The 27,573-nt window shown below is 49.2% G+C and overlaps 10 protein-coding genes across 10 annotated transcripts; 4 read left to right on the top strand and 6 right to left on the bottom strand.

The window, feature by feature from the left end:
- Nucleotides 1-395: 395 nt before the first annotated feature.
- EI90DRAFT_1466416 (uncharacterized protein) lies at nt 396-2,113 on the bottom strand. Its single transcript, XM_039051810.1, has 3 exons — nt 1,971-2,113; nt 943-1,912; nt 396-886 (listed from the first exon to the last, which is right to left on the bottom strand). The coding sequence occupies exons 2-3, from the start codon at nt 1,860-1,862 to the stop codon at nt 607-609; spliced, it is 1,200 nt and encodes a 399-aa protein (XP_038907500.1). The 5' UTR covers nt 1,863-1,912; nt 1,971-2,113; the 3' UTR covers nt 396-606.
- EI90DRAFT_1466457 (uncharacterized protein) lies at nt 1,890-3,373 on the bottom strand. The gene is made up of 4 exons (XM_039051811.1): nt 3,346-3,373; nt 2,699-3,289; nt 1,971-2,639; nt 1,890-1,915 (listed from the first exon to the last, which is right to left on the bottom strand). Exons 2-3 carry the CDS (start codon nt 3,138-3,140, stop codon nt 2,308-2,310), a joined length of 774 nt encoding a protein of 257 aa, XP_038907501.1. The 5' UTR covers nt 3,141-3,289; nt 3,346-3,373; the 3' UTR covers nt 1,890-1,915; nt 1,971-2,307.
- A 2,054-nt stretch (nt 3,374-5,427) lies between these two features.
- On the bottom strand, nt 5,428-6,266 carry EI90DRAFT_3104398 (uncharacterized protein). Its single transcript, XM_039062597.1, is given in 2 exon segments — nt 5,428-5,538; nt 5,551-6,266. 2 exon segments carry the CDS (start codon nt 6,142-6,144, stop codon nt 5,494-5,496), a joined length of 639 nt encoding a protein of 212 aa, XP_038907502.1. The 5' UTR covers nt 6,145-6,266; the 3' UTR covers nt 5,428-5,493.
- A 517-nt stretch (nt 6,267-6,783) lies between these two features.
- EI90DRAFT_3104399 (uncharacterized protein) lies at nt 6,784-9,028 on the bottom strand. Its single transcript, XM_039062598.1, has 6 exons — nt 8,718-9,028; nt 8,438-8,652; nt 7,692-8,384; nt 7,539-7,638; nt 7,388-7,478; nt 6,784-7,319 (listed from the first exon to the last, which is right to left on the bottom strand). The coding sequence occupies exons 1-6, from the start codon at nt 8,935-8,937 to the stop codon at nt 7,202-7,204; spliced, it is 1,437 nt and encodes a 478-aa protein (XP_038907503.1). The 5' UTR covers nt 8,938-9,028; the 3' UTR covers nt 6,784-7,201.
- A 9-nt stretch (nt 9,029-9,037) lies between these two features.
- EI90DRAFT_3104401 (uncharacterized protein) lies at nt 9,038-10,373 on the top strand. Its single transcript, XM_039062599.1, has 3 exons — nt 9,038-9,347; nt 9,677-10,080; nt 10,138-10,373. The coding sequence occupies exons 1-2, from the start codon at nt 9,125-9,127 to the stop codon at nt 9,946-9,948; spliced, it is 495 nt and encodes a 164-aa protein (XP_038907504.1). The 5' UTR covers nt 9,038-9,124; the 3' UTR covers nt 9,949-10,080; nt 10,138-10,373.
- Nucleotides 10,374-11,629: 1,256 nt separating this feature from the next.
- Nucleotides 11,630-14,039, top strand: EI90DRAFT_3104403 (uncharacterized protein). Its single transcript, XM_039062600.1, has 4 exons — nt 11,630-11,721; nt 11,812-11,934; nt 12,005-12,269; nt 12,365-14,039. Exons 2-4 carry the CDS (start codon nt 11,812-11,814, stop codon nt 13,867-13,869), a joined length of 1,893 nt encoding a protein of 630 aa, XP_038907505.1. The 5' UTR covers nt 11,630-11,721; the 3' UTR covers nt 13,870-14,039.
- Nucleotides 14,040-14,936: 897 nt separating this feature from the next.
- Nucleotides 14,937-17,651, top strand: EI90DRAFT_3104405 (major facilitator superfamily-domain-containing protein). Its single transcript, XM_039062601.1, has 10 exons — nt 14,937-15,144; nt 15,213-15,258; nt 15,325-15,612; nt 15,669-15,726; nt 15,818-15,985; nt 16,057-16,540; nt 16,612-16,671; nt 16,737-16,800; nt 16,859-17,388; nt 17,453-17,651. The coding sequence occupies exons 1-10, from the start codon at nt 15,022-15,024 to the stop codon at nt 17,618-17,620; spliced, it is 1,989 nt and encodes a 662-aa protein (XP_038907506.1). The 5' UTR covers nt 14,937-15,021; the 3' UTR covers nt 17,621-17,651.
- Nucleotides 17,652-19,018: 1,367 nt separating this feature from the next.
- Nucleotides 19,019-23,943, bottom strand: EI90DRAFT_3104408 (uncharacterized protein). The gene is made up of 9 exons (XM_039062602.1): nt 23,570-23,943; nt 23,038-23,491; nt 22,791-22,975; nt 22,544-22,614; nt 21,815-22,482; nt 21,485-21,706; nt 21,061-21,428; nt 20,311-21,000; nt 19,019-20,252 (listed from the first exon to the last, which is right to left on the bottom strand). The coding sequence occupies exons 1-9, from the start codon at nt 23,832-23,834 to the stop codon at nt 19,495-19,497; spliced, it is 3,681 nt and encodes a 1,226-aa protein (XP_038907507.1). The 5' UTR covers nt 23,835-23,943; the 3' UTR covers nt 19,019-19,494.
- Nucleotides 23,940-26,713, top strand: EI90DRAFT_3104414 (RIO1 family-domain-containing protein). Its single transcript, XM_039062603.1, has 7 exons — nt 23,940-24,028; nt 24,119-24,250; nt 24,320-24,762; nt 24,869-25,152; nt 25,211-25,348; nt 25,431-26,220; nt 26,284-26,713. The coding sequence occupies exons 1-7, from the start codon at nt 24,007-24,009 to the stop codon at nt 26,386-26,388; spliced, it is 1,914 nt and encodes a 637-aa protein (XP_038907508.1). The 5' UTR covers nt 23,940-24,006; the 3' UTR covers nt 26,389-26,713.
- Nucleotides 26,269-27,146, bottom strand: EI90DRAFT_1466965 (uncharacterized protein). The gene is made up of 2 exons (XM_039051812.1): nt 26,725-27,146; nt 26,269-26,653 (listed from the first exon to the last, which is right to left on the bottom strand). Exons 1-2 carry the CDS (start codon nt 27,008-27,010, stop codon nt 26,415-26,417), a joined length of 525 nt encoding a protein of 174 aa, XP_038907509.1. The 5' UTR covers nt 27,011-27,146; the 3' UTR covers nt 26,269-26,414.
- Between the last annotated feature and the right edge of the window lie 427 nt (nt 27,147-27,573).

The following is a 27,573-nucleotide window of genomic DNA, read 5'->3' on the forward strand; positions in this document are numbered from 1 at the left end:
GGATAGTCCCACGGTCTGTGCACTAGTACAACACAGCGGATGAAGGGGCGGGTGTGATAACGAGCAAGCGGGAGGGCGCGGGAAGAGAACTCGGTTATTGATGGCGCGATGAGTCGACCTCGTGAATTAATTTCTGGATAGTTGTAGGAATATGACGGATACTGCCGGCTTCCACTCTTGAGCATTCAGCCTTTTGCGCTTTCACATCGTTAGATGGTTTGCGGACATGTCTTCCTCTCCACATCTTCCCAACGCGTGCATCCACACAGGCATGTTGGCTACACAAAACTCTCAAACTGAAGGCAGGTTTTATTGCGTTTGAGACAAGGAAATGTACAGGACGGATTGTGGCGGAGGCGGAACCGCTCCAGTAAGGATGAGGATGAGTTAGATGGCACAATAGCCACACAACAAATCTTTAGGCGGTCTCACTTTACAAGAAAAGGTGAAAACCGTGGTTGAGAGTAAGAGATTTACTGAGTCGTGAACAGAAGCAAGAGCCACCGACTTGTACTTCCGCCATATTAGGACATTCTGCAAAAGTGGATCGATAGCAAAAGGTGCCTGGAAAAGCGCCAAACAAGATGAAGCATTTTTTATTTTTATTCACCACACTTCACCTTGTAGCTCACGGAACTCATCATCTTGCCCACAATCCCAATTACAGTCGCCTTTCCTGCCTGCAGGCGCTCCCCGCTGCTTGTTATAGTGAGATAGGTGCATTGTGCGACCAAAGTCGACCAAGCGGAACGAAGGATCTTTCAGACTACGACTCCGCGGGGGGAGTGTAAGCGGACCAGGTTGGACTACGACATTACGAACATGAGCGGACTTGTGTGTATAATCTGCAAGATGCATTCGATGTAAGAGCGACATGTACTTGTTCCTGTTGGTTACTTGTCAAGGCAGTTCTTAACTTTGATGAATAAAATATAGACTTGCCGATTATCATTACTCATCCGCCATGGACTGATCTGACTTCCACAGTGCTCCATCAAGAGAATAGGGCTCAGACCTTCGATGAATGCTTTCATGCATTCCTTGAGCACTTGGTCAAGATCCTTCTCTTCCTCAGCATAGTACTCTGGATCGTAGACGGGCTTGTAGTAACCATAGAATTTCGGGACCACAGGACCAGAAGGGACAGGGCTCTTGAATTTGGGAGTGAAGAGAACATAGCCATTGCCTCCTTCGGACATAGCGTCAGGGAACGAAGCGTATATCCCCGCTTCGTTCTCAAGGAGTTGCCGCGCCTTGTAAGACCTATCATGCGCCATTTTGCAAGCAACTGAGACTTCTCCAGTAGGAGTGCGAGCAGAAAGTGGATGAGGTAACCTGAGCGAGACGAGATAAACGTCAGAATGGTTCCCCCTCCCCAGCTTATAGTTTAAAGAGAGGTCCAGTTTCGCCACGCGCAACGCTTGCGTCAAGGAAGGCGATCCTTGCTTGGGATTGTCTGCCGGAGAGGGCAAAACTCGTCTGAATTTGACCGGCTTATCAAGGACCGAGGAGTACTCGTCAGAGATAGGCGCACCATGCGACGAGTGATAACGAATGGCGTTTCCACAGTCTTCCACCATTAGTATATCAGGAAGGAATTCGGGCGGGATGTTTTCCTCCAGGGAAGGCGGCATCTTAGATAGCTGCAAATTCCATATGTTGGTTGCTGGATCTATGTCACTCTCCTCGTCTTTTTCATCTCCAGGGACTGGGCAATCGCCTACGAAATCGACGGGTGGTTCCTCGTCAAGGCTGGGGCGAGATCGGACTGGTCCATTCTCCTCAGTTGCTGGTGTGCATTCCGGCAAGACAGTGCCCGGAGGGCTTTTTAGCGGCGGCTCGGGTGAATCCACTGGAGACATGGCTACAAGGGCATCATCAGGTTTCGGATCGTCACTTCCCTCTTTCAGGTCTCCTGAAAGAAGAGTTAATGCGAAGCTCTACTGAATTCGAGAGGCCGTTCGGCAGACCTAAGTCATTCAACCTTCCCACCCCATTTCCAATCACACCCGCAAACCAAGGCCCCCACTTTCCACCAAACTTGGAAAAGATAGGTTCAGTGGTGTCCTTCCCACACACTTCACAGTCAGAAAAGTTCCCCCTTTCGCATGCCTTACATGCCGTATCTATGATGTAAAACGTCGGGTGTCCGCCAGGGAATCTAAGAATCTTGGTTCCTAATGCGCCTGTTAGTGAACTATCCTCCGAGGGTGCCTTGATAACGTCCCATTGTTTTTGAATTGTGATAAGGACCCCTAAAGAAAAAAGTACAAACGTCGGTGAACGGGCATTAATTGAAAGCGGGTTTTATCTACGCATGGGAGCTCCACTAAATATGCACGGCATATCAGGATCGGCGAACCAGGCCGTCGAGTCGTCTTTAATGAACAACGGGTTTGGTGCATGGAAGTGGGAAACATAAATAACTGGAGGAGGGTCAACGGTGCACTCGGAGCAGAGGTGTGCTCCAACGCTTTCACAAAGAGGGCAGTCCAGTTTAGCGAGAAAATAAGCTTCATTAATACCCCCCCTGAAAACAACAAGCTTCGGTCCATCCTCTACAGAAATCTTCTCTATTAGGCCCTTTTGGATGACTTCGCTTCGACCTGGTGGCCAGTCCTTGTTAAATCCCTTTTCGACTTGGTAGCGAAATGTAAGCCCCGGTCCACATCAATACAGCATCGATACGTCAACGTACGAAGTTTCTTAAATGCATCTCTGCCAGAGAGTGGCCTAGTTTCCCCCTCGTCATCGGAGTCAACGTCAATAAGGACCGCATGGCACTTATTGTAATCATCACTATCGTAATCCGATCCCGGATCGACGACCCCGAAACCATATTTCCTGCTCTCCACCTTCATTCGCTTGGGGAGTTTCAGAAGTGGCCAAGGTTTCCTTCTTCTCGGAGGAGGCCCGAACCTGTGCCGTTCATCTCCGTAGTTCTCTCCAAACCATTGCATACTTCGTGACCAGATTGTGGTGAGACCCCGCCCCTCGATATGAGCAACGCGAAAAAAGTCATCAAGGCTGTGACCCCAGATAATACGTTTAGGTGTTACTTGGCCATCCTTCTCATCCAGAAGCGGGCCAGTTGGATCGCGAGGCCGTTGAGATCGGGCTTGGCACTTGGATTCGGACATTCAACAACCTCTCCACTGGCAAGGTTAAACACGAAGGGTAGACTATACGAGACAGGAAAAAAGCAGATAGGCTGAGTTTGAGGTGGCAGGAGCCGCGCAAAGCAGGTCCCAGCAGGCTAACCGGAATCAAAAAAAGAAAAGAAAACTTACTGCCAGACTCAAGTCAAATTCTCCTTGTCAATCATCCTTGTGGGATACCACCAACCTTATCCACCGCGGATTGATTCATTTTGAACATGCCAGCGGTTTGTGTTTGTTTCGATGACAGGTGCCTGTTGCCTCCGTGCTTGTTTATATATAGCCACTATTATAGTATTATTATGAATCGATCTGGACTCTGAATTGCCATCACCAATCACTAACGGCCCCACCGACGCAGTCAGTTCCCAAAGTCGCTTGATTGTATATATTCAAATTAGGAAGGGCTGTTGTTGCACAACCATGGATGTATTAGAGGATACGGTGGCAGGATCCCAGCCTCTACTACACAAAGTAGAAGGAGACGGGGAATCGGGTAAAATTAAAAATGGGTAAATAGCGGGGAAACGGGCCGTTGGCGACACTGCCTGAATCATGATGAGAGGGTAAGGGGACGGTAGACGTAGAAACGAAAAAAACTGGTCGTCAGGTTATTGGGCCAGGCGGGGCTACAAGGATAATCAGCAGGCGGGGGAGGGCAGGCAAACACTAGGTTCTATTCGCGGGTGTTGTGCACGGATGCGTGTAATTTCGAACAATCACCCTGAAACCGTCCCACCGAGGGTCCCGAGGGTCGGATATACTCAATGAGCCCATCCCCAGCAAATCAGCGCAATTCATGAGAAGCGTGGCCAAAAGGCAGACATTTCATCATCTGCCGCATGTTATTATACGCTTGCATCCCATCGATGGTCTGGTCGCAAAGAAGCCTGTGCAAAGCATGTTCCTCGCGAGGTGCCCCTAGTGGATGTGCCTATTGTTTAACGGTTGTCTGGCTGAAGAGGTAGCCTCCACCTTGCCAGAACCGGCTCATAAAAGTCGGGTTCCCCTTCAAAAGGAAATTGCATCACACTGACCGACAGCGGCCCGCGGACGTGATTTATACTGCACAACGGCGCCAACACAATCGAAATACCTCGCTTAGAAAGATATCACGATCACCTGGATCTTCGATTGGTCGCGAAGTGCTATCGGTCAACGGGTTTCGAGCCTTTCGGCAGTCAATTCCAGCTTACGCAGGTGGATTTACTGCTAAACGTGAGCAAGACGCAGAACCCGCTGATTTCAAACCATCCAGTTGGTTTTCGGATTCTGAAGGAAGTGCCACCCCCATTCCTTTCGACATCAAGAGAGTGGGCGCTTAGCAGGGTGCTGTACCTGAGAACCCGGAGATGATCCCATTCGAGGATCTGTGCAGTCACCAATGTCCGGCCCTGCTCAGTCCTCTAATTAACTGACGATGTTGGCACCCCCAATGCCAATCCAAGTGTTGTCCTGCTCGCCCCATGCCATCATGTGCGCACTCAAAGTCCCCACGCACAATGAACGGAACGGACTGTCAAGAATGCAAGCACTGCACCATAGAAGGCTGAGCAGCGGGCTAAGTTGGGGTTGTTCTCCTCTTCCCCATCTAAATCGGAGTCCCCAGAAAAGCGCTATAGAAAGATTTGCATCCTGCTTTGACTCAGTTGGTGAGGGCTTCAGATTTAGGCAAGATTCATGATACCAATCACCAATGAAGCTCGGTCCGAACGTCGCGTATGAAGCATTGGAGCATAATTTCCGTTTCGACAGTAGGGTCGTAAAGCCTCCCACATCGCCTATAAGGGTTTTCCGCATTCGGATCTTCCGTAATGCATTGGAGTCGTGCATTTGATTGATGTAGGACAATCGCAATGGAATTCCCCCTAAGAAACTGCGTGTAAGCATCGGACAAGGTGACCGGGTGAGCGCTTGGGAGTAACTTCCATGCCAGGCGATGCTACGGGCAGAGCAGACTCGGCCGAATTCTCCTTTGCGGATGTTACTATGATCTCTGATGTGCTGATAATGTCTTCCGAGAATGACGATCCTATCATCACTACTTACCTCCCATCGGTTGGATGGTGCGTTGACTGGGTAGCAAACAAAGCACAAGAACGGGACCTGTTGTCTGCTTGATATTTAATCTGCGAGCTCCAGGCTGTTCATGAATGAAAGTAGGTTGCGTTCTGTTTATTGTTGTTTATCATTGCGGGCGGGGGTTTTAGCAGATAAGCAGACTCGGCCCCAGTCGTTCCAGGGGAACGACTGGTGGAAAACATTGCATCCGGGATGATGTAAGCGCTACATGTGACTATACCGACGTCGGTTCAATGTATATCACTATTTACACCTACTTCGATGTAAACTCGAGAACGGCATGGCCACCGACTCCATCCCTATCCTATCCGCACCCATATGTTGAGCCAACGGAAGATACAATAAGGAGAAATGTCGCTGACGTCTTTGGGAAGACTCTTTGTGGTTTCCAATTGAGAGCAGTCGTTGCCCAGATCCATCGGAGGGATTTGCTCTTGACAGCTCTGGCAAAACTTGGTGCCATTGCTGTATAATGGCGGAAGGATAAGACTGTAATCCTTACAATGAGTAGGAGTGCAACCTGCCGCTTCTCACTACGGGAACGGCTCCTTTGAGACGAAGGTGGGAGGCCACTAGAATCTAACCAGCAATCATCATCGTCATTATTTTCGTTTTCCAAATCGTCAATGTCCTCCCATTTATCCAGTTCAACAATTTCCCCAGGGGTAAATGTCGCCGAAAGGAGACAGCCAATAAAATGCCACAAAGTAGGAGCTTTATGGGAGAATTTCTTCGCTGTCCGCTGAATAGACGGAAATTTAACTTCCTTGTGTGTCATTGATGAAGCTGAGAAATGGAAGCCAGAGGCTATGTCTGTTAGGCAATCGAGCTCATTCGTGAGTTGTTGGCGAGTGTAAAGGAGCACTGAAGCGAGAAACAGGGTAGGATCCAGCGAGTAGAGCATTTAGAGACACTCTCCCTTTCAATAATGAGACCAACAAGCGTAGGGAGAGACCCCTTGATTTTATGGAGATTTGTGGGGTTGTGACGCAGATCATCGCTAAGGCAAGCGTCGAGAAATTCATACAATATCAGACCATTTGCTTCGAAGGAGTTAAGCACAGCCTCTACACGCGCTCTCTTCGGCACTTGAAGGGGTAAAGGAAGTGGGGACTCATCATATCGGACAGTGAGATCAGTTGCGCAATAATATTCTTGTTGAGTGTTGTTTGTTCGATTCAATATGCACAAATAACAGTATACGGCTGTCGTGGGAAAATGTTTTCCACCAGCCGTTCTGACAAGATAAACAAGCATAAACAGAACGGCTGGGTACGAGCCTGGCAGATAAGGATAAAACGTTATGTCGCTAGCTGCAGAAGACAATCTTATTCCATCCCCATGTCAGGTCAGTGCACACGCCCGAGATGAAGTGCAGCCAGGTCATCATGAAGCTTCGGTGCACGGCTTTCTCGGGCTTCTCTGAGAGGAGAATTCATAAGGGGGCTTCACTTTCGATCCAATTCCTACGGCCCGTGACAGCCGAACACCGTGCCAATTATCGCTGTAAGGAGCCATATATATACGACAAATCGTTTCACTAGCAACTTTGGAATAGTACATCCAAAGTGGATACACGAATTTTTGTCACTTGCTGCGAACGTCGACGATCCAGTATTGGGACGCGTAAGATGTGGGTCTCCTCAGACTCGGAAACCACGGGGAGATACGTGACTATTTGCACGCCTTTCGCCTGATGTCATCGTGTATTGAAAGCTCGATTTTTGAGGGCGACTTATAGCCCCCGGCCGTCTTGTCTAGAGGGCCAAAACTGCCATTGATGGAGAATCATTCGATTGTATAATAATATCGATGCATCAAACCGCCGTGCCTTGGCTCCCGTAGGTTGGGACTCGTTGGATGACACATTGCCCCCTTCCGTAGGAACAGAATACGAAACACCGTTTAGGGTACGACTCTGCGAACAGACGGGTACGGTCGGCTGGATCGCGACGCATATTTTAATGATCTTCGGTAGCCAATTTTGCTCTTTGTTGTTTGAAGAACGTTGTCATATCACTCTCTTCCACCACTCGACCGCTTGCAGCAAATGGCCGGAGATACTCAATGAGTTCATCCCTATCAGATCAATGTCGTCCATCGTAAGCGTGGCAAAAAGAAAAAGAAGGCGTTTCATCATTATTTACCGCATGTTATTATACGCTTGTATTCCATCGATCGTTTTATCCCGAGGGAGCCTATCCAAAGCACGCATACCGAGTTCCTCCAAAGATGTCCCTAGTGGAAGTGCTCATCGTTTAGTGGTCATCCGGCAGAAGAAATAACCCCCCTGCTCACCAGAATCTGGGTCTTCGGGTGGTTCATACAAGTCGGGCTCCTCTTCAAATAGAAATCTGTATCGTGGATGATTCTTCTCCCATTCAAACATCAATGTACACTGAACAACAGAGACGTGAGGGCGTGATTCGAAACGGTAGCCATACCACGCACATCTGCACAACGACACCAGCGTAATCGGAATCCCTCGCTTAGAAAAATGTCGCAATCACCTAAATCTTCGATTGATGGCGAAGAGCTACCTGTCAACGGCTTCCGAGTCTTTCGGCAGTGAATTGTGGCTTGGGCAAGTGAGTTTTCTGGTGGACGTGAGCACGACACAGAACCGACTGGTTTCAAACCACCAGGAGAGTTTTTGGATTCTGAAGGAGGTGATGCCCCGCGTCGTTGACGCTTCGCTTCACCTCCATTCCTCTCGATATCCGGAGAGAGTGCGCGCTTAGCAAGATGGGGTGCTTGAGACCCTCCCGACGGTTCCACTTGAAGTGCTGTGTAGTCCCCAATGTCGGGCCTTGCTTGGTCCCCTAACTGGCTGTCGATGTCGGCACCCCCAATGACTATCCAACTGTTATCATGCTCGCCCCGTATTATCATGCGCACACCAAGAGTCCCCGCGTACAATGAAAGGAACGGACTGTCAAGAACACAAGCACTGCACACCAGAGATTCATAGGAAGAAGGAGCGATGAGCAAGTTAGGGTCGTCCTCTTCTTCAAGTTCCCCTTCTGAATCGGAGTCCTCGGCAAGGTCTGTCATAGGAGCTGTAGAAACATTTGCATCTTGCTTGGACTCGAGTGACGGAGCTTCGGTTTTTCGTAGATTGAGGCAAGATTCATGATACCAATCCTGCATGATCCCTAATGAGGCTCGGTCCGAACAAAGGGCACAGAGCTACGAACCTCACATACGAGGCATTGGAGCATAGTTTCTGTCTCGGCAGTAGGGTCATAGGGCTTCCCACATCGGCAAAATATCCCCCGGAAATTTTGCCCATATGGGTTTTCGGCGTTGGGCTCCTCCGTAAGGCGATGAAGCATGCAGCTGATAGGGGAGCTTGATGTAGGGCAATCGCAACGGAAATTCCTTTTAGGAAACAATTCTATCTGTTCATGATCTAGGGTGTTGCGCGTGGAAACATCGGACAATGTGACTGGGTGAGCGCTCAGTGGGGTAACTCACTGCCATGGCAGGCGATGCTACAAGCGGAGCACAGGCCGAATGTCCCGTTGCAAGTCTTACACCAATATACGGCCTGCTTAATATGTCCAAGGGAGTACGTGCATTTGTCAAAGGAATGGGGGAGTGCTTTTGAAGCCTGTTTTATGAGACGATCTTGGGACACCAGAAACTGGTCTAAAGACCGAGTGCTAATGATTTCTTCCGAGGATGATGACCCCATCGTCACTACGACCCTTTGGCTGCGTAGATGAAATATTGACTAAGTAATGTAGAGAAGACGCCGGGACACTGCTTTTGAAGGAGTGAATGGCTCGTTTTCCCACGCTCAAACACTTGTTCGAAGAGTGGCTTGTGCGACACGGAATCTCGTCACGCCAGCTTCGGCCCTGATTTCCAATCGCGTGGCGATGGAACCACAGTATAATGAAACGATTGTGGAACTGGCGTTGGGTAAAGGACAGGACAAGTGGAATGACATTTCTAGATGCAGAAGGCGATCTTATTTCTCGACATACCTCACGTCAGCCCAAGATGAAGGCTTCACTGTGTGGCAGATCGCCGAATGTACCATCTCTTCAGGCTTCCTAAAAAGGGTGCATTCATTGATAGGCGTGGGGGAAGGGGTGGGGGGTTCGCTCTGGCGCCAGTAATGCTTGTCCACCCCCTCACTGCTTCTTGCAGTCCGGGCCCCGCCTCCATGGTAAGCCGTACGGGCATGACGGAAGATATATATTCTCAACTCCTTGGGATGGATCTTAGACTGCATCATTCTGAAGCCGCGGTTGCGATGGGAAGAAACAAAACGCGTGCAGAAACGTTTTTCACAAATATGAGGCTCATCCGATAACTCCCCATCCAATGGATGGAGGCCTCTTGATACTCCTGGTTTTAAGCGACGCCTTGAAAGTTTTTGTTGCGACTCTCTTTGGGTCTCGCTGCATGGATACCAAATACCTCAGGGAAATCAAAATATGGCTTTGCATCTCTCACAATCAACACGGCTGCAGAAATAACTGGGTTACTTCCGCGGGGGTGTGACACTGATGGGACCCATGAGGTTGGACGTCCCATCGGGTCACACCTCCTGTGCACACAACCAGAATTATATGCACGGTCATGCACCGTGCATGATACAGTACGACTCAACTCATCCCCATCCCCGTTGCTGGATAGGGGTAACACGGAGGCCTCCCATTTTAGCCCCCGCCGCGCGGCGGCGGTTTTTGCTTAAATACTTGGGTTTATCGCAATCTCATTCGTGAAGATGCAGTATTATCGACGAGAGTCTCAATCTGTGGCTGATGGTCCTTTTGCCAACTCATTGCGATTCCATGCACAACGTATGAACATGTCACTCCATCTAGTGAGTCGTCGACCCCACATCTGTCTAGCCCACTTCGTATACTTACCAAAACCCCAGCAAGACAGGCAGATTGGCTCATCTCAATGGAAGTGTTCGGTTTTTGGTTCGTGTGGACGTCCCCATCGCACCAGCCACCGTCCTTATGACTGATCTGGACTGCTAGTCGACGACAAGCTCTATTCTGCATCGGAACACATCACCCGGGCGGGTGCGCGAGAGAATGCATCAGAGCTAGCGCTCAATGTGCTGTTGGCGGAAGAGAAATCGTAGGGACGGGTTGGACTTGACAATCTTTGTAAGGGTGAATGTAAAGATTACTGGTACTCCAAATATCAGTTTTGTCTCACGGCGCCACTGTATTTCGGAACACCGACACCATCGATTTTAACGGCAATCTCAAAATCGGGTTTCACCTTGTGTACTGAAGAGCGCTTATCGGATAAAACGGGAAATGGTTGCCGAAGGGGGCGGGGGCCGACTCCCCTCGGCTACGGGATATGGGGCCTTTGCCATCACGGACACAAGACAACATGCTGTGATCAGAATGATCGGAGTCTAGTCGAGCATACGCGAAATCGTCTGACTAAAACAAACTCGCTTACGCTTATGCTTCCGCTCTTTGGGCGCTCCAGTAAACGTTGTTTTGGGGTGAAGTTTCAGTGGTTGATTGCCAGGACAGATGCGCGCTGCTCTGATCCCTGCATACAGTTGGTGATATGAAAACGTAGATATGTAACCGCAAGCCTAGATCAAACTGACTAACATGAAACCTTGGGCGCCTATGCAGCGAGAGTAGTGCGATTGCCTCAGCTTCTGCTAAATTCATGCGTAAATAATAGATACCAAGCGCACGCACGCTTTGCCCTTTCGCATAAACCAATGACTAAGCCACGCGAGCCCATCATCCAGTAGCCAAGAGGGGAATGACATTGGCTCGCAGCAAAGAGAGGATGACAAGAACCGAGGACACACATACATTGAATAAGAGAGAGGCTATTTATAAACCAGGATCATGGGGCGTCGCTCATCACACTAGTGGGGCGCTTCAAATATTACTTAAAAATTAAGCTGCGCCAGAGGCCAATGAGCCGGAAAGAGAGCTATCGAGGAAATGCTGGATAAATGTTGTTGTTGTTCTCTATTTTGTAACCCCACGGCCGCCGCGTTGAGGAGTGGCGGTGCAGCCATTCTGAAACTCGAACAATAACACGATAAGGGTGGCTGGTTGAGGTGACGGAATCCTCTGGTTTGTTGGCGTCGGGGGTGTTTGGCTGTACTTAGACGGGGTACCGTGAGACCTTGTCGGCGCACATCCATATTGGGTAGGGTCAGCCGATAAAATAGGAGGGTGAGAGAGAGAGAGAGAAGTGTTTGTGTTTGTGATGCCAGTGATCGGATGAGACGAGCGCCTCGTCTTCCAAGAAGATACATACTCTCTTCCTGAAATGTGTGGCGGTTGTGCATTTCCTATTATAGATATGCATAGCGGAACTAGCCGATTCGCGCCGATTTTTACTTACTTGAGAGCAACTTCTTCACCAAAGCCACACCGTAATGGAGTCATGGAAGAAAGCGTTTGATCAAGGTGTAGTTGAGTTCAGGAGAGGGAATTACGATGTTGCATTGGCACGTTTCGACCGTGTAAATAAAACCCTTTTTTTTTTCGATCATGGCATCCCAAACTCAAAACCATTTGTTGTTGTTGTTTGCTATTTTAACAAGATACTGAACATGGTGAAGAACGAACATATAGTCTATGACACTCGAGCAGCAACGTTACAGAAGCTTGGACGCGTTTCAGACGCTCTCAAAGATGCAAAAATGGTTATCGACCTATGTCCAGATTCATACAAAGTTCGGTGCTGCTCTTACGCCCCCTTCCCCCCGTCTCGTCTCTTGACGTGTAGTTTGTGTAACCGAATAGGGATATTACCGCGCAGCCACATTATTCAAGTTGTTAGGACGTGTGGAGGCAGCGAAAAAAATGATCGATATGGCCCTAGCGCGTTTACCCCCCGACTCAGCCCGCAGTGCAACAGTACAGAAGACTTTGGCAGACATCAATGCAGCGGCAGAGAAAATGGATGATAGAAAGAATCATTGCTGGATTTCTAAGCTTCCAGTCGAAGTGTTGTCTGAGATGATGACATTTGCTTGTATGGATCAGCCTTGTTGTCGGGAACTGATAGGTTTGTTTCTTTGCCCCGGTTCACAAGGGTCTCGTGTTATATATATATATATATAACGCGTTCTAACAACGTTGTCGTTCGCCCGTCTTGGGTAGCTATTATAGGCGTGTGTCGGCATTGGCGTTACGTTGCGTTCGAGACAAGCTCCCTTTGGCAAACCTTGACGTTGGGACGATCCCGTCCTCTAAACAAACTTGCCGAATGGACCGCTCGAACTTCGAAGAATTCGGCAACGCGTTACGTCAAACACCTCGATATCACGGAACGAGTGCCTTCGTCTCATTCGATCGCCATCCTTGATAGGTGGTACCAAACACTTCGAGCGATCCCCTCTGAAACGTTGTTACAGCCGACATCCCTGACGTGGAAAGTGGATATCAGACTTTCTAGCTTCACTTGCTTCTTGTCGACTAATGCTTTCCCATCGAGTCTGAGGGAACTATGTCTGGATTTATCGGTATACTCTGAATCGGGGGACACTCATCAGGCGACCGATGCAGTCGTAGTCGCTCTGACGTCCACGTTTCCGCGTCTTTACATGATAGACACGGGGGAACCAAAGGATATTTTGGAGGAACGACCTGACGCTCTTGCTTCCCCCGCACCTCCTGACGCGAGGAATCCCCTCTGCTGCCATTTTATTCACACCCTAACCTTGATCGGCGCAGCATCCTCATACGTTCCTCTCGCTATTCCTAGAAAAGGACTTCGGACACTATCATTAATTAGATGCGTGCGTGACGCGCGCTCCCTTCTGGACGCAGTCTTTATCGCTTGTAGATCAAATTCAACTACACTAGAGACATTGGAAGTCGAGTTCAGCGGAGACGTACTTCTCGAAGACCTCGTTCAAGCGGGTGAACACATTAATCTTCCCGCTCTCAAATGCTTGGACCTTTCCAATGCAAGAGAAGCCATGAACGTTTTCACGAGGATCGTAGCACCCAATCTAGAAATCCTTCGAATCAAACGCACAGCTTTGGTAGCCGTGTGCAACGTTATGGCAGAGCTCTGGTGCATCGGCGACACCTACAGAGCTGCTCATCAATGGGTTGCATGGCGCCGAAGTTCTTCCCTCTCTTGGGCCTGTGGTTATACATCAGCCCCGCCCCTAGGAGAACTCCGTCTCATCCAATGTTGCATCAACGAAGAACATCTTATCCCCATACTGGCCACACTTTCACAGCTCAGAATCCTTCAAGTGACGAAGAGTGACTTTGACATCAACAAGGTCGTTTATGCGCTTGCCGGCGTTGACCCATCCGCAGCTGCAAGAGGGCAAGAAGGTTCAACGCGACAGTTGTTGTGTTCATCCCTGTGCGAGGTGGATTTTTCGGGATGTGTCAAACTCAAAGGAGGTGCATTACGAGATTTAGTCAAGTCTCGGTTGCACCCAGAGGCCATCACTTCCGTGAACAAGATCGGCGATGGGCCATCACCTCCCACACGGATGTCTTCTCCACTTCGATCCGTTACAGTTAACTACTGCCCCAAAGTGGAGGCGATTCTATTGCCCTGGTTCCGTTCAGTTGTACCCCTCTTCAGCTGCGTGTACCTGACGAGAGCAGAGGCAGCGATGGAAGCCCGACGAAGGAGATGATGATTTGGTGCATCACGTATCTGTACACTCGCTGTAGATTACAATGGGGATGACCGTGCTGTTCGAACTCATGCCATCGTGGGGCAATAGGACAGAATCATCACCAAGTGTGTATTGGGACGGACTGTCCAGTGACAGGGGTGCTGTATACATGGGATATATTTGAAAACGGGAAAACATTCCATCGGTATAGCGTGGACCGGCAGTGGTTTGATCAAGGGCTGCAACTTGTGTAAAGTTGGTTTTCATCTTTCCCCTGAGTGTCCTCTAAGCTAATCTAGCACGGAGCATGCGTGAACAATACAGAATTAATAGGGTTGAATAAACATCCATGAACAAGTTGTTAGAGAATCAAATAAGGCACTGTCCACATCTACGTCTTGCACTAATTTCTTGGCAGTCGCAATGGTTACTTATACTGGTTTAGGTCCACATGGTCAGTAAACTGTATGTATCGGTTACCCGCAACAACGACCCCTCAAGAAGGTTTAGGCATGTCCCTGGAGCCCGTACCCGAACGAGGGGATAAATTTGTGTCCGAACTGACATCATCTCACACATGATAATATGTATACTACTTACTTTCCTGAGCGGCAAAATACGGACCGGCCAATTACTCATGAACGTGATTTCACAAGACAATTGAATTCCAAATTGCGGCTGGGGCGCTCCACGCTTTTCGGGTTGGCGGCTGTTAATTCCAACCTCAGAGAGGTGTTTGGGCGGCGGCCTCGGTCTTCCGATCAGATCCGCTCTGGAAAAATATGTAAGTAATTTGAAAGCAGAATTACCAATCCAGTTGTAAGTATGTAGCGTGAAATTTGTCTGATAACTCATTTGGGGGTGCTTGCGTCCCCGAGGCGAACACTCTAGTGAGGAGTGGCCCTCCTTGTTGCTAGGAGAAATTAACGGCGAATTACATAGTACCCTTCCGTGTATACCATGCCGGGGGCCGTCCTCGCGAGCTTCAGTCTCGTCCCATGGGGAGGATACTGTGAGGCACCTACAAGCCGGAGTATTCTCTCCGCTGACATTGACAGTAACTCATTCAAATAAATTTAGCATCACGTGTCAGTGCGAAGAGTGGCCTAGCTGCGTTAAACCAGCCCCTTGGTCGCAAAAGAGTTCCCATAACGCGACATCCACACCATAATGGATGAATCAAGTCGATTGCTTCCACGCACCCCCGTGGTTGAGGACTGCAACGTGCCAGCGACGCGCAGAAAACCTCTGGTGGCTTACTTGGTACCATTCGTGATAATTTTGTCGATATCCGTGCGTTGTGTTCGAATAATAATGGCCACAAGGCTGAGTGACATGCATGTGGCTTACGTGCACCACAGCGTGGAATCACTATTGGCTCTCGTGTCCAAGTATACATGGATATAGGTGATCCCGTGTCCGATCAGTCAGTTTGGCGTCCTGCATGACTTATTCCTATGCACCATCTCACAGCGTGCAAAGAGAGCGTCAATAAATACGATTCGAACACTGATCTGCACTCGACGCCCTATGCCTTGGATCATTTTGCATTCAGCTTACGACGATCGGCCACCCCTCCAGGGCATGAAGTATATCTCCCAAATATCCAACTACCTACCACTTCCACGTCATCATTCTCTCCTTCGAAGGATTGCGTAGCTTCTCCTGCTGTTCAGGCGTCTGCTGCCGAGTTACAGGCTCTAGCATTGACTCTCAATGGAGCTCTTAGCGCTGTTACCACTGGCTTCTGGGGTACCTCGGGTAAGGTAGTATTCTGATTTATTACCGTTGCTCCATTGAGGCCGATGTAAAAATAGGCGACAAGTATGGGCGTACTCGAGTGATGACTTTTCTAATCTTGGGTTTGATGTTTTGGTATGTGCCCCCTCCCCCTTTTTTTTCAGGACAGTTGGGGGGTTTTTTGAGAACTTTTTTTTTTTGATTTGGGTCGTCTGTGGAACTTCAGGGACCTCATGTTCTCGGTAGTTTGTAGTCCACAATTCGCGACATCACCACGTGCTGCCCGTATTCTGGTCGTCTTCGGCGCCATAGTTGAAGGTTTGATGGGGAGCTGGGCGACTTTTTTCGCTACTATGAACGCCTACATCTCAGACTGCTCAGAACCAGGTGCCAGGTGACTGTACCCCCTTTTTTCGGTTTTTTCATGCGCAGCCTACTTAATGGCTTGTCGCCCATCCCTCTCAGAGCTGGCTTGTTCTCCTCATATGGAGGACTCTACTATGGGGGTATTGCCATCGGACCAGCCATAGGCTCAGCGTTTCTACGCATCTCGGACTCACCAGAGTTGTCGAACAACTTTTACCTTGCCTTGTTTTCCAATCTCATCGTATTGATTTACGTCACTTTTGCACTCCCCGAGAGCCTCGATCCCGAGGAGAAGGAACGCCTGCGTATAGGACGAGAAGCGCGGAAAAAGAAAGAATCGGCACAATGGATGACTGAACTTTCTCAGTACCCTCGTGATCACTCCTATTATTATTTGCGTTTGCGTCGTAGCTTGAGGAAGGTATTCAGATTTCTGGCGCCGTTGTCCGTCCTCGCCCCAAGGGTGTCTCCTGAATATGGTGGTTCCGATGAATCAGGGATTCCCAGGCGGAAGCCTTTCTGGCGGTGGGATTGGGATCTGACGCTAATTGGAATAGCGTTATGGTGTGCATATCTCAGTATGGTTGGTGACATGTCTTGTTTTTTTTTTTTTTTTCAAACTTAATGAATTTTGCTCACGCGCCTCTTTTCCAGGGGATTTTTCCAAACAAGTACTTGTATGCGGAACACGTTTACAACTGGACACCGGAGGAGGCATGTGGACACTTTTACGACTTTTTCTTTTCTTTTTCTTACCATCTCATTCATCGTCTTTGTAGCTTGGGTATTACATAATGTCAGTTGCAGCTGTTCGCGCCTTTTGGCTAGTGATCGCTCTTCCTGGTAAGTTATATATATATATGGGCCCGGGAATAATGGCAATTTAATTCGCGTCATGAAGCTCTTATTCAAGCATTCAAACCTCGCCTTCCCAAACCCATATCGGAGGTCGCAACCGGACACACGACCACGACCACGACCACGACCACTTCAGTAAATGAAGTCACTGCCGCACGCCGCAGAACATACTTGCTCCCCATCATACGCTTCGATCTCCGTCTCGCTCAGCTATCCGTGCTATGCGACACGATCGCATTCACGCTCACCGGTATTACATCCTCCCAAACTGCATTTATCATCACCACTGGCTTGAGTAGCCTCGGCGGGGGCATGCCACCCGCCTCCCAAAGCTTAGCTTTAGCCTTAGCAGTGGTGGACGGCCGTGGACGTGAAACTAAAGTCGTTTTTTCCGCCGCTCGTGATGGTGATGCTCCCACGGATGCCGGTAGCAGCAATGAGAATGCTTCTGTCTCGTTCGATGATGAAGAAGATGAGGCGGAGGCGGAGGCGGCGAATGTCGAAAATGTTGGGGTAGGGGAGGTGTTTGGGGCGATAAGCGTACTACAGGCAGTCGGGCAAACGATCATCGGGGTACGTCGTTTCAGTCAGGTTGTGCTTCCAAAAAGGTTAAGTTATATCCGTCGTCCTTCAATAGCCGCTCCTGATGGGGGAGGTCTACGCGTGTACCGTCGGGTTCTTTCCGCGCATGATGTTCTTGACAGGTGCAGGTTTGTTGCTTGTGGCCTTCATTTCCTTGTGCCTCGTAAATCCTGCCGTCAAGATACCGCCACAACAGAGTTTGGAAAGGAGAAATGAGTCATGACGAAGGGGGGGGGGGACACAGTTTTACAAATACATAGAGTACCACGCAATTTCATCGATTGATTCCAATTTTTAAACCCCGACGGTCATCCAGTATTATGATATCAGAGCTAGACTTGGACGCGCTGACACCTTTGAAACACGTATATATAGTGGCAAGATACAGCGGCGCGAGCACTGCGCGATGCACACCAAGCGTCGACTTCCATACTTTTGAGACATGAACTCTGATCATCCGTATACACCTGCAACCTCATGCTCAGCATTTTCAGTGTCACATCCGCCGAGATCTCGGAATCAACATCCCTCAAGGTCTTGCTGCGGAACCGCTAGAACGGGACTACAACTGCACGCAAACTTTAAAAGGATCCAGCACTTATTGGTACTCTCGTTATCCTTGATTGGTAATCCGGTTTCCACAAAAGAAATACATACGTGCATGCTCTAAGGGGAAGGGAAATGATTCGTCGAGACAGATTGCTCACAACTTGAAGGTTCTCTCATCTTCAGTCTCCACGTTTCACCGAGAGAAAGGAATGCCTCACTAGACGTCGGGATCACTGGGTGATGATCAGAGTGGGAAACCCCTCCGTTTCTTCAACAAATGACAGTCAATTGGTAGAGTGGTATGATACTCAAGCATTGGTTTTGGCGTTCTCCACGGGGGCGTTCAACAGACGATGAAACGGTTCATCGTGACAACCACTTTACAGTTAGCTGGCTATTAACCAGCGCCACGCAATACTATTGGCAATGTAGGCGGGTTTTCGTTGAACGTAGGTGTGAGCATTTCAAAAATAGGCCAGGCTATGTCGTTGTGCCCCGTTAAGTTATCAACAACACGAGGATTTTCACAGTCTGAATTCGCATGCTCTTTGATGACTTCCCAGTATGTAGATAGGCTCAAACAGCATATCATCTTGAGGCAAAAAAATTGTATCGGAATGACCAGAGTTCTCGAGCATGACGTCGAGCTTCAATGAGCTAGTTGGGCATAGGTCGGTCGAATATCAAGGCGGCAGGCAGTTGTTGCAATCAGCGAGTCCCGTACGTACTCGATCTGCACTTGCGTCCTCTCCCTGCAGAGAGAGCTAGAAGCCGCGAGTTTTGGACAAGGTTCAGGCACCCAAATGGGGAAGTCTGAGGTTCACGTATATGCACAAAGGAACCCTGGCAAAGTCGGGGATCGCTTACGTAACGTATCACAACTCGTTCCGTACAATCACTTCGTTTCGCTAGGCAAAAAGATGGGGCTCGTGCCCATTCTCACCTGTCCATATATGCCCAGGGTAAGAGGACTGGATGTACGCAAATCTCGGAGAAAAGGACCGCTGTGAAAAAATCGCCGTAACAATTGGATTCAAGGGCAACCCCGAGTGACGCGAAGCAATGTGTTTAGATGCCAAGTAGGTACAAATACAACGTGTGATCGGAACAGACATTACAGAAGCAGCAACGACAAGAGAGATGCACGAGTGCATGAAGAGAGCAAGCATATCATCAAACTACAAACATCATCGGCTGGCGGTGACGGTTTGTGACAAAGCTCAGAAAAACGAAAACCAAGAAAAAAATTTGATAGATGTGGAATGGGATGTGGAATGGGATGAGAATGGGTTGGAAGGGACTACAAGAAAAAAAACAAAGACGAGACGAGATGTACGATGGGATTATTATTTGTGCTTTAGGAACCAAGAAAAAGATTGCGGTTTGCAAACCGGACCGTAGACCATAAGACTGCACAAATGCGCGGTATAAAAGAAAACAAGTAAACAGATCAGCACAAGTCCTTCCTCCCCCCCCTCCTCGGACGTGTGACTTCACTGCGAAGTATAGGTTTGTGTTGTAGTGCGCCGTACTTGATTGCGAGAGAGTCTAAACCATTCCCAAACGATACTTTACCAAATCCTCCAAAAGCTCAACGCACTCCCCTGCCTGAATCCTCACCAGCCCATCCTCATCCGTCATGCGGACGTACCTCAAGACATTATTCAACCGCTTGGTGTCTTCGTCCATCGGATCGCCTGATTTCGACGGACCCTTCGCGTGAGGAATATCCCTCTTAGAGGGCACTGACAACGTTTCTAATCCGATACCTTGTGGGCCCGAGAATGAAGCGCCGTTCACGGACGAACTATCATAAGAGCGGGATAGCCATGTTCGAATGAGTAGCGCAATGAAATGAAGCGCTGCACGACGGAACGATGGAATCTTTGCGCTTTTCGTTAAAGGTGGGACAGAGTCTTCATAGTCATGTCTCGCGGTTGAAGACGATGCCGATTTTCCGTCACTCCTTAACGAGGTTGTCTTCCCATTAGTCGGGACAGTTACGAGGCTCTTCTTGCGATTGGGACATGACGGAGTCGCAGATGCAGCGCCAGAGGACCCCACAGGGGCATGTCGAGATCCCAACGCAGGCGGGTCCGGTGGTTCTGTTTGTTTCAGTTTCGTCGGGACACTCTCAACTTGTAAGAGGTCCACGAGAGCAGAAGTCAACTCTCCACTCCATGTAAGGATTGCATCCGGAGCTGCATCTGCACATAAAGCAAGCACTGAAAGAGCAGATGTTCGAAGTGTCGTTGGAGCGTGTGTAGATCGGAACACCAGAATAAGAGGAGGTATGATCGTTTCGGCTGATTTCAAGGGGCCTTTAGTTATCCCAGAATGAACGGAAAAAAAGGGGTGGCTCACAATGACCGCCTAACGCTCCTCCTGTCCTCCTTACGACCTGTTCAAGAGCCTCACCAATCCTCAATCTCTTGTCCATCTCGCGCTTACTCATCTCTCCACCTCCCCTGCCGACTTTCAGCCCGCCCACGTAAACACTCACCAACCTCCGAACAACCTCTTTCCCCACACCACCCGACACGGTCCCCAAAGCAGCAAGACCTCGCACCGCATGGAGAAAAATAAATGAATCATCATCCTGGACGGCTTCAATAAAAATAGATAGAATAGCAGGGATCAGCGCGTGTTCCGCTGAAAGGGTGTTCGAGTAAGGTGGCTTGGCATTGGAAGAAACAGAAGGAACAATAAGTTGTCTGAGCATTGTTAATCCATATGCCCGCACTGGTAAGATAGGATCTTGAATCAGCCGAAGTGCTTCTTGATAGATCGACTGTTGATCTGTTCGGGGACCCTCTTTTACTGTCCCTTGTCGACCTCCTGGAGGATCTTCGTCGCCGTCCGAGTTTGCTCGGTATGAGCCGGTTGTTGATGTAGGTGAAGGAGGGGGGATGATAGAGGAGCGAGTCGTGATGACTAGCCGAGCTTCAAGTGCTGGCTTACGAATTGATGGTGAGAGGTGGTCCATCAGTGTTTCGAGATTGTGGAAGATTACGAGCAATATGGGTGAGGTTTGGGGTGTCAGATCGGGATTTGCTAATTCAAAGGTGGACCTAATTAATCGCGAAATCTCATGGCGTTAGAGACCATTCGTACCTTCGAGGAGGCTCAAGAGCAGGTTGATAGCAGTAAACGCCATCTCATCGTCACCCCCTTTAACCAATGGCCTACTGTCATCAATAGTTTCATCACTCTCATCATCACTATCCCCTCCGTCCATGTCATCATCAGAGAAATCGCTCTCGTCATGGACGATCTTGAGATCATCGAGAGTCAAACGTGCTTTGTCGGTGGAGCCCTCGGCCTTCCGTCGGCTGATACCACGTCCAGCCCGAGACATTGAATCCATTGCAGCAGGCTCGAGAGCATGAGATATAAATCCCAAGATATGGTGCGTCTGCGATATCACAGACGTGTCCAACTGCTGAATCATCTCAAGCACGATCGAGAGACAAAGCATTGCCCTAGGGTAAATAGAATTAATTAAGCTAGATCGCCTTCAGATCCTTACCGAACGTACCGGACCGAGTCACCACCAGCCCTCCTACGCAAATGGGATGATTGTCGCAAAGCACTGTACTCATCCAGCGTGCGGATGAAGATCGCCCCAGTCACTTCTTTACGGTCGAAACCTTTGAGTAAGCTAACAAAGTGGACTGGATTAGGCCGTATTTCGAGCGGTCCTGCCGTCGAGGAACCTTTTTTCCCAAGAAGTTTGCTGACGTCGGGAAGGAGCGACGATCTTCAGGCACAATATCGAAAACGGAAGAAATGAATTAGCCTCCACAAGGTAAGGAAGCACGATCGGCCCTATCGCCCCTGGGTCCGCGGTTACGAAAGCTTCACTTACTTTCGCTGTTGGATGACAAGTTCGCCGCCGATAGCGGCCCATTCATTCCAAACTTGATCTTCCTCGTCAACAGAAAATTCGGGATGAGACGTGCTTGATGAGGGCGAGGATGACCAACCACCGGTTCCGGTGATCACGTCCCACCAACCATTTCGAGCGTCGAGAGTGCTGATGACCCTGGCCCAAGTTCTGATCAGTCCTTGCGTCATCTCTTTCACCTCCGGACTCTTTAATACCACACGTGGGTGGGTATCAAAAAACTCGGTCAGATAATACAAGGGCACCAGCACAGGAGTGATCAGAAACGAGATGAGTGTTGGTGATGGGTCGGTGTTAAGAATAAAAGCAGCGAGGAATCTGATGGATGAATGTACAGTCTTGAACGGTGGGAGTGAGTCGGAATCTGAGGAAGTAGCCAAGGAGGGAGACGGTTTGGGAAGAAAGGGTGAATGAACGCACGACAAGAGCAAATTTGATGCAGCTTCTGCGGTGGAAGGGCGAGTCAAGATGCGAGCGAGGGCGAATGCTGCGCCTCTGATGAATGGTCTTGGGATGACTTTGATTTGTGCCTCAGACGGATTCTGTACCGGAGTTGAGCCATCGTTGTTGGCGTTGTCTGGAGAAAGCAAGAGGGGAAGCAGTCGAGGAATGATTGTGCGAAAATAAGCCTTGATGGATGTAAGGATGAAAGTGAGATCAGTGAGAAAGCTCGCACGTTGGATGACGTACAGCCTTGGATAAAACTTTTGGGGGAGTGCTCAAGATTTGAGCGATGTGTTCTAGACGCGCCAGGGGTGCATCTACGTGGGAAAAAAACCAGACAGTGAGAATAGAGTTATAAAATAAAAAAAAAGGCGAATCATCGCGGAGGCAAATCAATTTGATATGGATTATTGCAATGACGAAATGACGACGGGGTTCCGAGGAAAAAGAGGGAAAAGAGAACGACACCCCTCGGAGCAAACAACAAACTCACCGTTGACCCCTTCCTCAACATCACCGAGCACAGCGGAGAACAATCCAATCACTCCGTCCGGCCTTAGTAGTTGCTGAGTGAGCAAGTTTGAACACCCCTTCAACAACGATGCTGGCGGAGATGGGAAGGAAGGCGGCGGTGACATAATACCGCCTAACGACGCTATCGTTTGCGCGGCTGGCAACCTACAGGGACAGGTATACTATATTAGTCCTCCTCATTTAGCCGGGCTTCACACGCGACTTACATATTGAGCAGACGTCTGGTGTATGTCGTCATCTGAACCGCCACGCCAGAGTCGACTGTTGCAGTTTGGGTGCCATCGTGCCACCCCAGGTATATTGCGGGGCGCAGCATATCTGTCGCGTGTCGTGTCAACAATACTTGTGTGATATGTGTCTGTCGCAACGAATTGCTTTGATGTCCGACGCCGTTTGCAAGACTCGGCTCTGCCTTGATCGGCGCCTTATTACGAAAGACTAGTTCATAGATGCGAGTAGCGGCCTTATTCAGGTCCACGCGGTGGTTCGTTGGATCGATCTCCATGGGTTGTTGCGCTGAGGGAGGTGAGCCTGATGCTGGATCTCTTGGTTCACTCTTCCAGAGCTGAACAAGTTGTTGTTCCACTCCCCACTTGAACACGATGGATAGTAGCATCCTAATCAGACCCATATCGCGCGTGCCGATCAATGGAGGAGCAGCTAAAGAAAAAATCCTTGTCAATCATCCCTGCCCACATCCCCAAGGCAGAAAACGAAAACTCGAGACATATGCCTTACCACCAATGCCTTGATCCACATCCAGGAGGCCCTGTATACGCTCCAACAGACAGAGCGCATAGTCTGCCGTCGCTTTTTGCAGAACGAGCTTATCGCTTGAAGCCACGGTGAAGTCATTACTGAGAACAACACACGCAGCCTCTAATCGACGCCCTAGCACATCTGCCATATCCTTTGCCTGGGCTTTTTCTTGACCATCTGCCGGGCCCGTAAGCGTCTCAGCCGCCTTGAGGAGCTTTGACAACTCTTCCCTGTTGGTATTCATGACGGCTTGACCGTCTGATTCGTTTTGGAAACGGGTCACGTGTGACTCCAATTGAATGGAGCCATCCTTCCAGTGGATTCTGTTTAATTTTGGCCACAAGACATAGGCAGGTGACCCGGCCTCTCTCCACAGGACAGGCTTGACTGAAAGTCGATTAAGTACTTAGACGACTATGGACAACGTTCTGGACAAAAGTAGGCCTGGGCTGTCCCATGATGCCGAGGCCTTTGCACCTGCTGACGGTCACGTTGATTTACCGTCAAATAATGCTGCCCTTGATTTAGCGAGCGATGGCGATCTAGACGGCTTTTCTGATAACGATTTGTCCACTGACTACGACTCTCAACTCGAGGCGGAAACATGGGAGGAATCTTTGGCGCGTGTGGATGCTGAAGATTGGGAATTGGCCGATCGAGGTACGAGATTCCATCCTCGTAGAATCTAGCTTACTACTGTTACAACCGCCCTAACATTCTATGGCCCAGATTTCACAAAATCATACAATCGTTTACGGCAGGCTCTCGAGGTTCGAACAGGCCAAACAACCGACTCTGCAAAGCCTCGTACGTCGACAATGCCCATGCCCGCAACAAACCGACCACGACCACCCCAGCCTCACGTTAACGCGACATCTGGCACAACAGACGCGTCCACGCCCTCGACCAAACAAAGGAAACTCCAAACTGACCAACTGACAGCCCTAGCAAAGTACAATTCCCGCATAGCCAACCTCGCTCTTCCCTATCACGGCCTGGCCGGTGTAGCAGCCAATCCGAAGGCGGCCAATGATCGTTTACCCATTAAGGATAAATCAGACCGTGCAACGAACGAGCAGGTCTTGGATCCCAGAACGAGAATTATCTTGTTCAAGATGATTAACAAAGGGTTGATCGAGGAGATCAATGGGTGTGTTAGTACGGGGAAAGAGGTAGGTAACCGAAATGTTTTAACCCCCATCATCCGCTCCATACTTTCTTCCCTGTTATAATACTCTAAGCCTTCCCAAAGTACACACTATCTCATTTATTTACTAGGCAAACGTCTACCACGCTCTAACACCCCAAGGTCGTCATATCGCCTTAAAAATCTATAAAACCTCCATTCTCGTCTTCAAAGATCGAGACAAATATGTCACTGGAGAATATCGATTCAAAAGCGGATACAGTCGTCACAATCCACGTAAAATGGTTCGGGTGTGGGCCGAGAAGGAAATGAGGAATCTGAGGAGGCTAGCTAATGCAGGGATCCCTTGTCCGGAGGTTTTGGAGGTTAAGCAGAACGTGCTCGTGATGACTTTTTTGGGCGATAAGGAGGGGTGGTGAGTGTTCTTTCGCTTCTTGTTTGGCTGGTCAAGAGTAAATTGACCGTTTAGATAGGGCTTCTCCCCGATTGAAGGATGCGCACGTCCCAGCTGGTGATGCTGAGGCGTTATACGTAGAGTTGGTGATCATTGTTCGACGACTGTACCATTCATGCAGACTGGTCCATGCCGATTTAAGCGAATACAATCTGCTGTGAGTCCACAACGTACCCTCAACCGGATGGAAAAAAACTCCTTTCTCATCCCAATTTGGTTATCGCATATTAACTTCCCAGCTACCACAACTCCCATCTTTATGTAATCGATGTCTCACAATCCGTCGAGCACGATCATCCATCTGCATTCGATTTCTTGCGTGCAGATATCAGGAACGTGGATGAGTTTTGGACCAGAAGAGGAATTCAGACGCTCGGATTACGACGAACATTCGATTTTGTGGTTTCGGATCAGGTGTTGTCGAATGGAGAGGAAGAAACGAATGAACGTCTTGAAGAGTATATTAGAGCAGAGGTATTGCGCCTCCAGGAAACGGAGGAGCTGCAAATACAGCATGACTCTACCACAGCTTCCGAAACGGTGGTGTCATCTCCGCCACCGATAGACCCCTCGTCAGTGAAGCCTCCTCCTTCTGCCACCTTTGAACAACGAAAACAAGTCCGGATATCCGAACCGCAGCCATCATCATCATTACCACCACCACCACCACCTGCAGCTCCCGCCAAATCCAACCTTCCCATCCCTCCCCCAACGTCGGCTGGCGATGAAGCCCTGGAGGATGCCGTTTTCATGCATTCCCACATTCCACGTACCCTCAACGAAGTGTTCGATCCTGAGAGAGATGTCAGGAAACTTCAACGTGGTGAAGGCGACGAGCTTATCTATGGAAATATCACGGGCGTAGTGGAAGCGAACCGGGCGCCCGTTGCTGACGAGAGTGAGTCGGAGGTAAGCGATGAGGATGACGAAAGTGGAGACGATGACGACGAGGATGAGGATGAAGACGAAGATGGAGATAAACGTCGTAAACCCCGTGGACGTCGATACGCGGACAGAGAGGCAAGCAAGGTATGAGATTCTTCGCAGTGGCATACTAAGCATATTCATTAACATCGGGTACTCGACTGCTAGACGCATAAAAAGGCAGTAAAGGAGGCAGCTAGGGAGAAAAGGAAGAACAAGATGCCTAAAGCTGAGAAGAAGAAGAAGATCAAGCAAACGAAAGGGAAAAAGTAATAAACTTTCCAGGCGATTGGAAGGTGTTAATTGTAGATAGCCTCGTTTATTTTAAATTCTAGGCAGCTGAACTTCATCCCACTTTTCACCCCAACAGCTGGATGGAATCGGCTAAAAATTTGGCACCCGAGTGTTTGGGAAAAAACACAGGAGCGATTTTTCGGATGGAACGTTTTGATGGGTTTCTGAGAATTTGGATAACGGGGTTGCGCAGCATTAGCTAACTGCTCTAATATTTTATAGCCTTGTATTTGACATAGATTACCTGCACAGCAGAGTCACTTCCCCAGCCCACAATTAGGTAATTTTTTACACTGAAAATGTGCATTTACTTACGCACTACAAGTGGGTGCGCCCATGCACCCCCGAGAGGTAGAAGATCGTTGACACGCCGGACCACAGTACGCTGAGTGAGAACCTTCACTTTCATAACCGATGAAGTTCGCCCATTGGGATAACCTGCTACATTCGTTCGGTCTTGGTGGCCTTCACAACTTGAGGTAGAGGCGAACTGCCCATATATCCAATTCGTTAAGTACGGTTGCGGTATGAGAGGAACAACGTATCTTCCGTTTCTTTCCCTACCTATTCCTAATGCTGGCGGATAATGGTGGGGAGTCATTGAATACACGCCCTCTTTCAGTTCTTGGGTGACCCGAAATCCGTTTCGTAAGCATGAACTTCCGGTTCGGTTAGCTGCCAACGTCTATGTCATCTCGTCGGCTCTCAGAATCTATGTCATTAATATTGTCGCGCTTGCAAGTAATCCCGGGCCGGCTGCTTGGTTTTACAATATGGACATGACAATCGGCATCGCCGCCTAACTGAACCTTGTAGATTGGTGACAACTAGGCTCGCCTATTGGCTCCTGTTCCCCTTGAAGCACTGACCGATACTACCGCAATCTTCCCATTTCTCTTCCATCAAATCCCGCCGTATTGTCCGGCCCTGGAGACACCACGCTCGAAATCCGAAGTGGCCCCCAAGGATTGAGAGGGTAATGGAAGGATTCCGTCACTCCCCTTGTTACGTACCGCAGCCAAAAATACTCCGAAGCCATCACTCGAGCAGGGTTTCTGACATAAGAGTACAATCAAGTTATACTTCCCCTTGGGCCCACAAAGATGGAACCCGCCTCTAGCTCAGGCTCACGAAGGTTGCACTGTCGTCGATATTATCCCAGCT

The sequence above is a fragment of the Cantharellus anzutake genome, assembly GCF_015039405.1.
Source record: "Cantharellus anzutake strain C23 chromosome Unknown EI90scaffold_321, whole genome shotgun sequence".
Classification (NCBI taxonomy): Eukaryota; Fungi; Basidiomycota; class Agaricomycetes; order Cantharellales; family Hydnaceae; genus Cantharellus; species Cantharellus anzutake.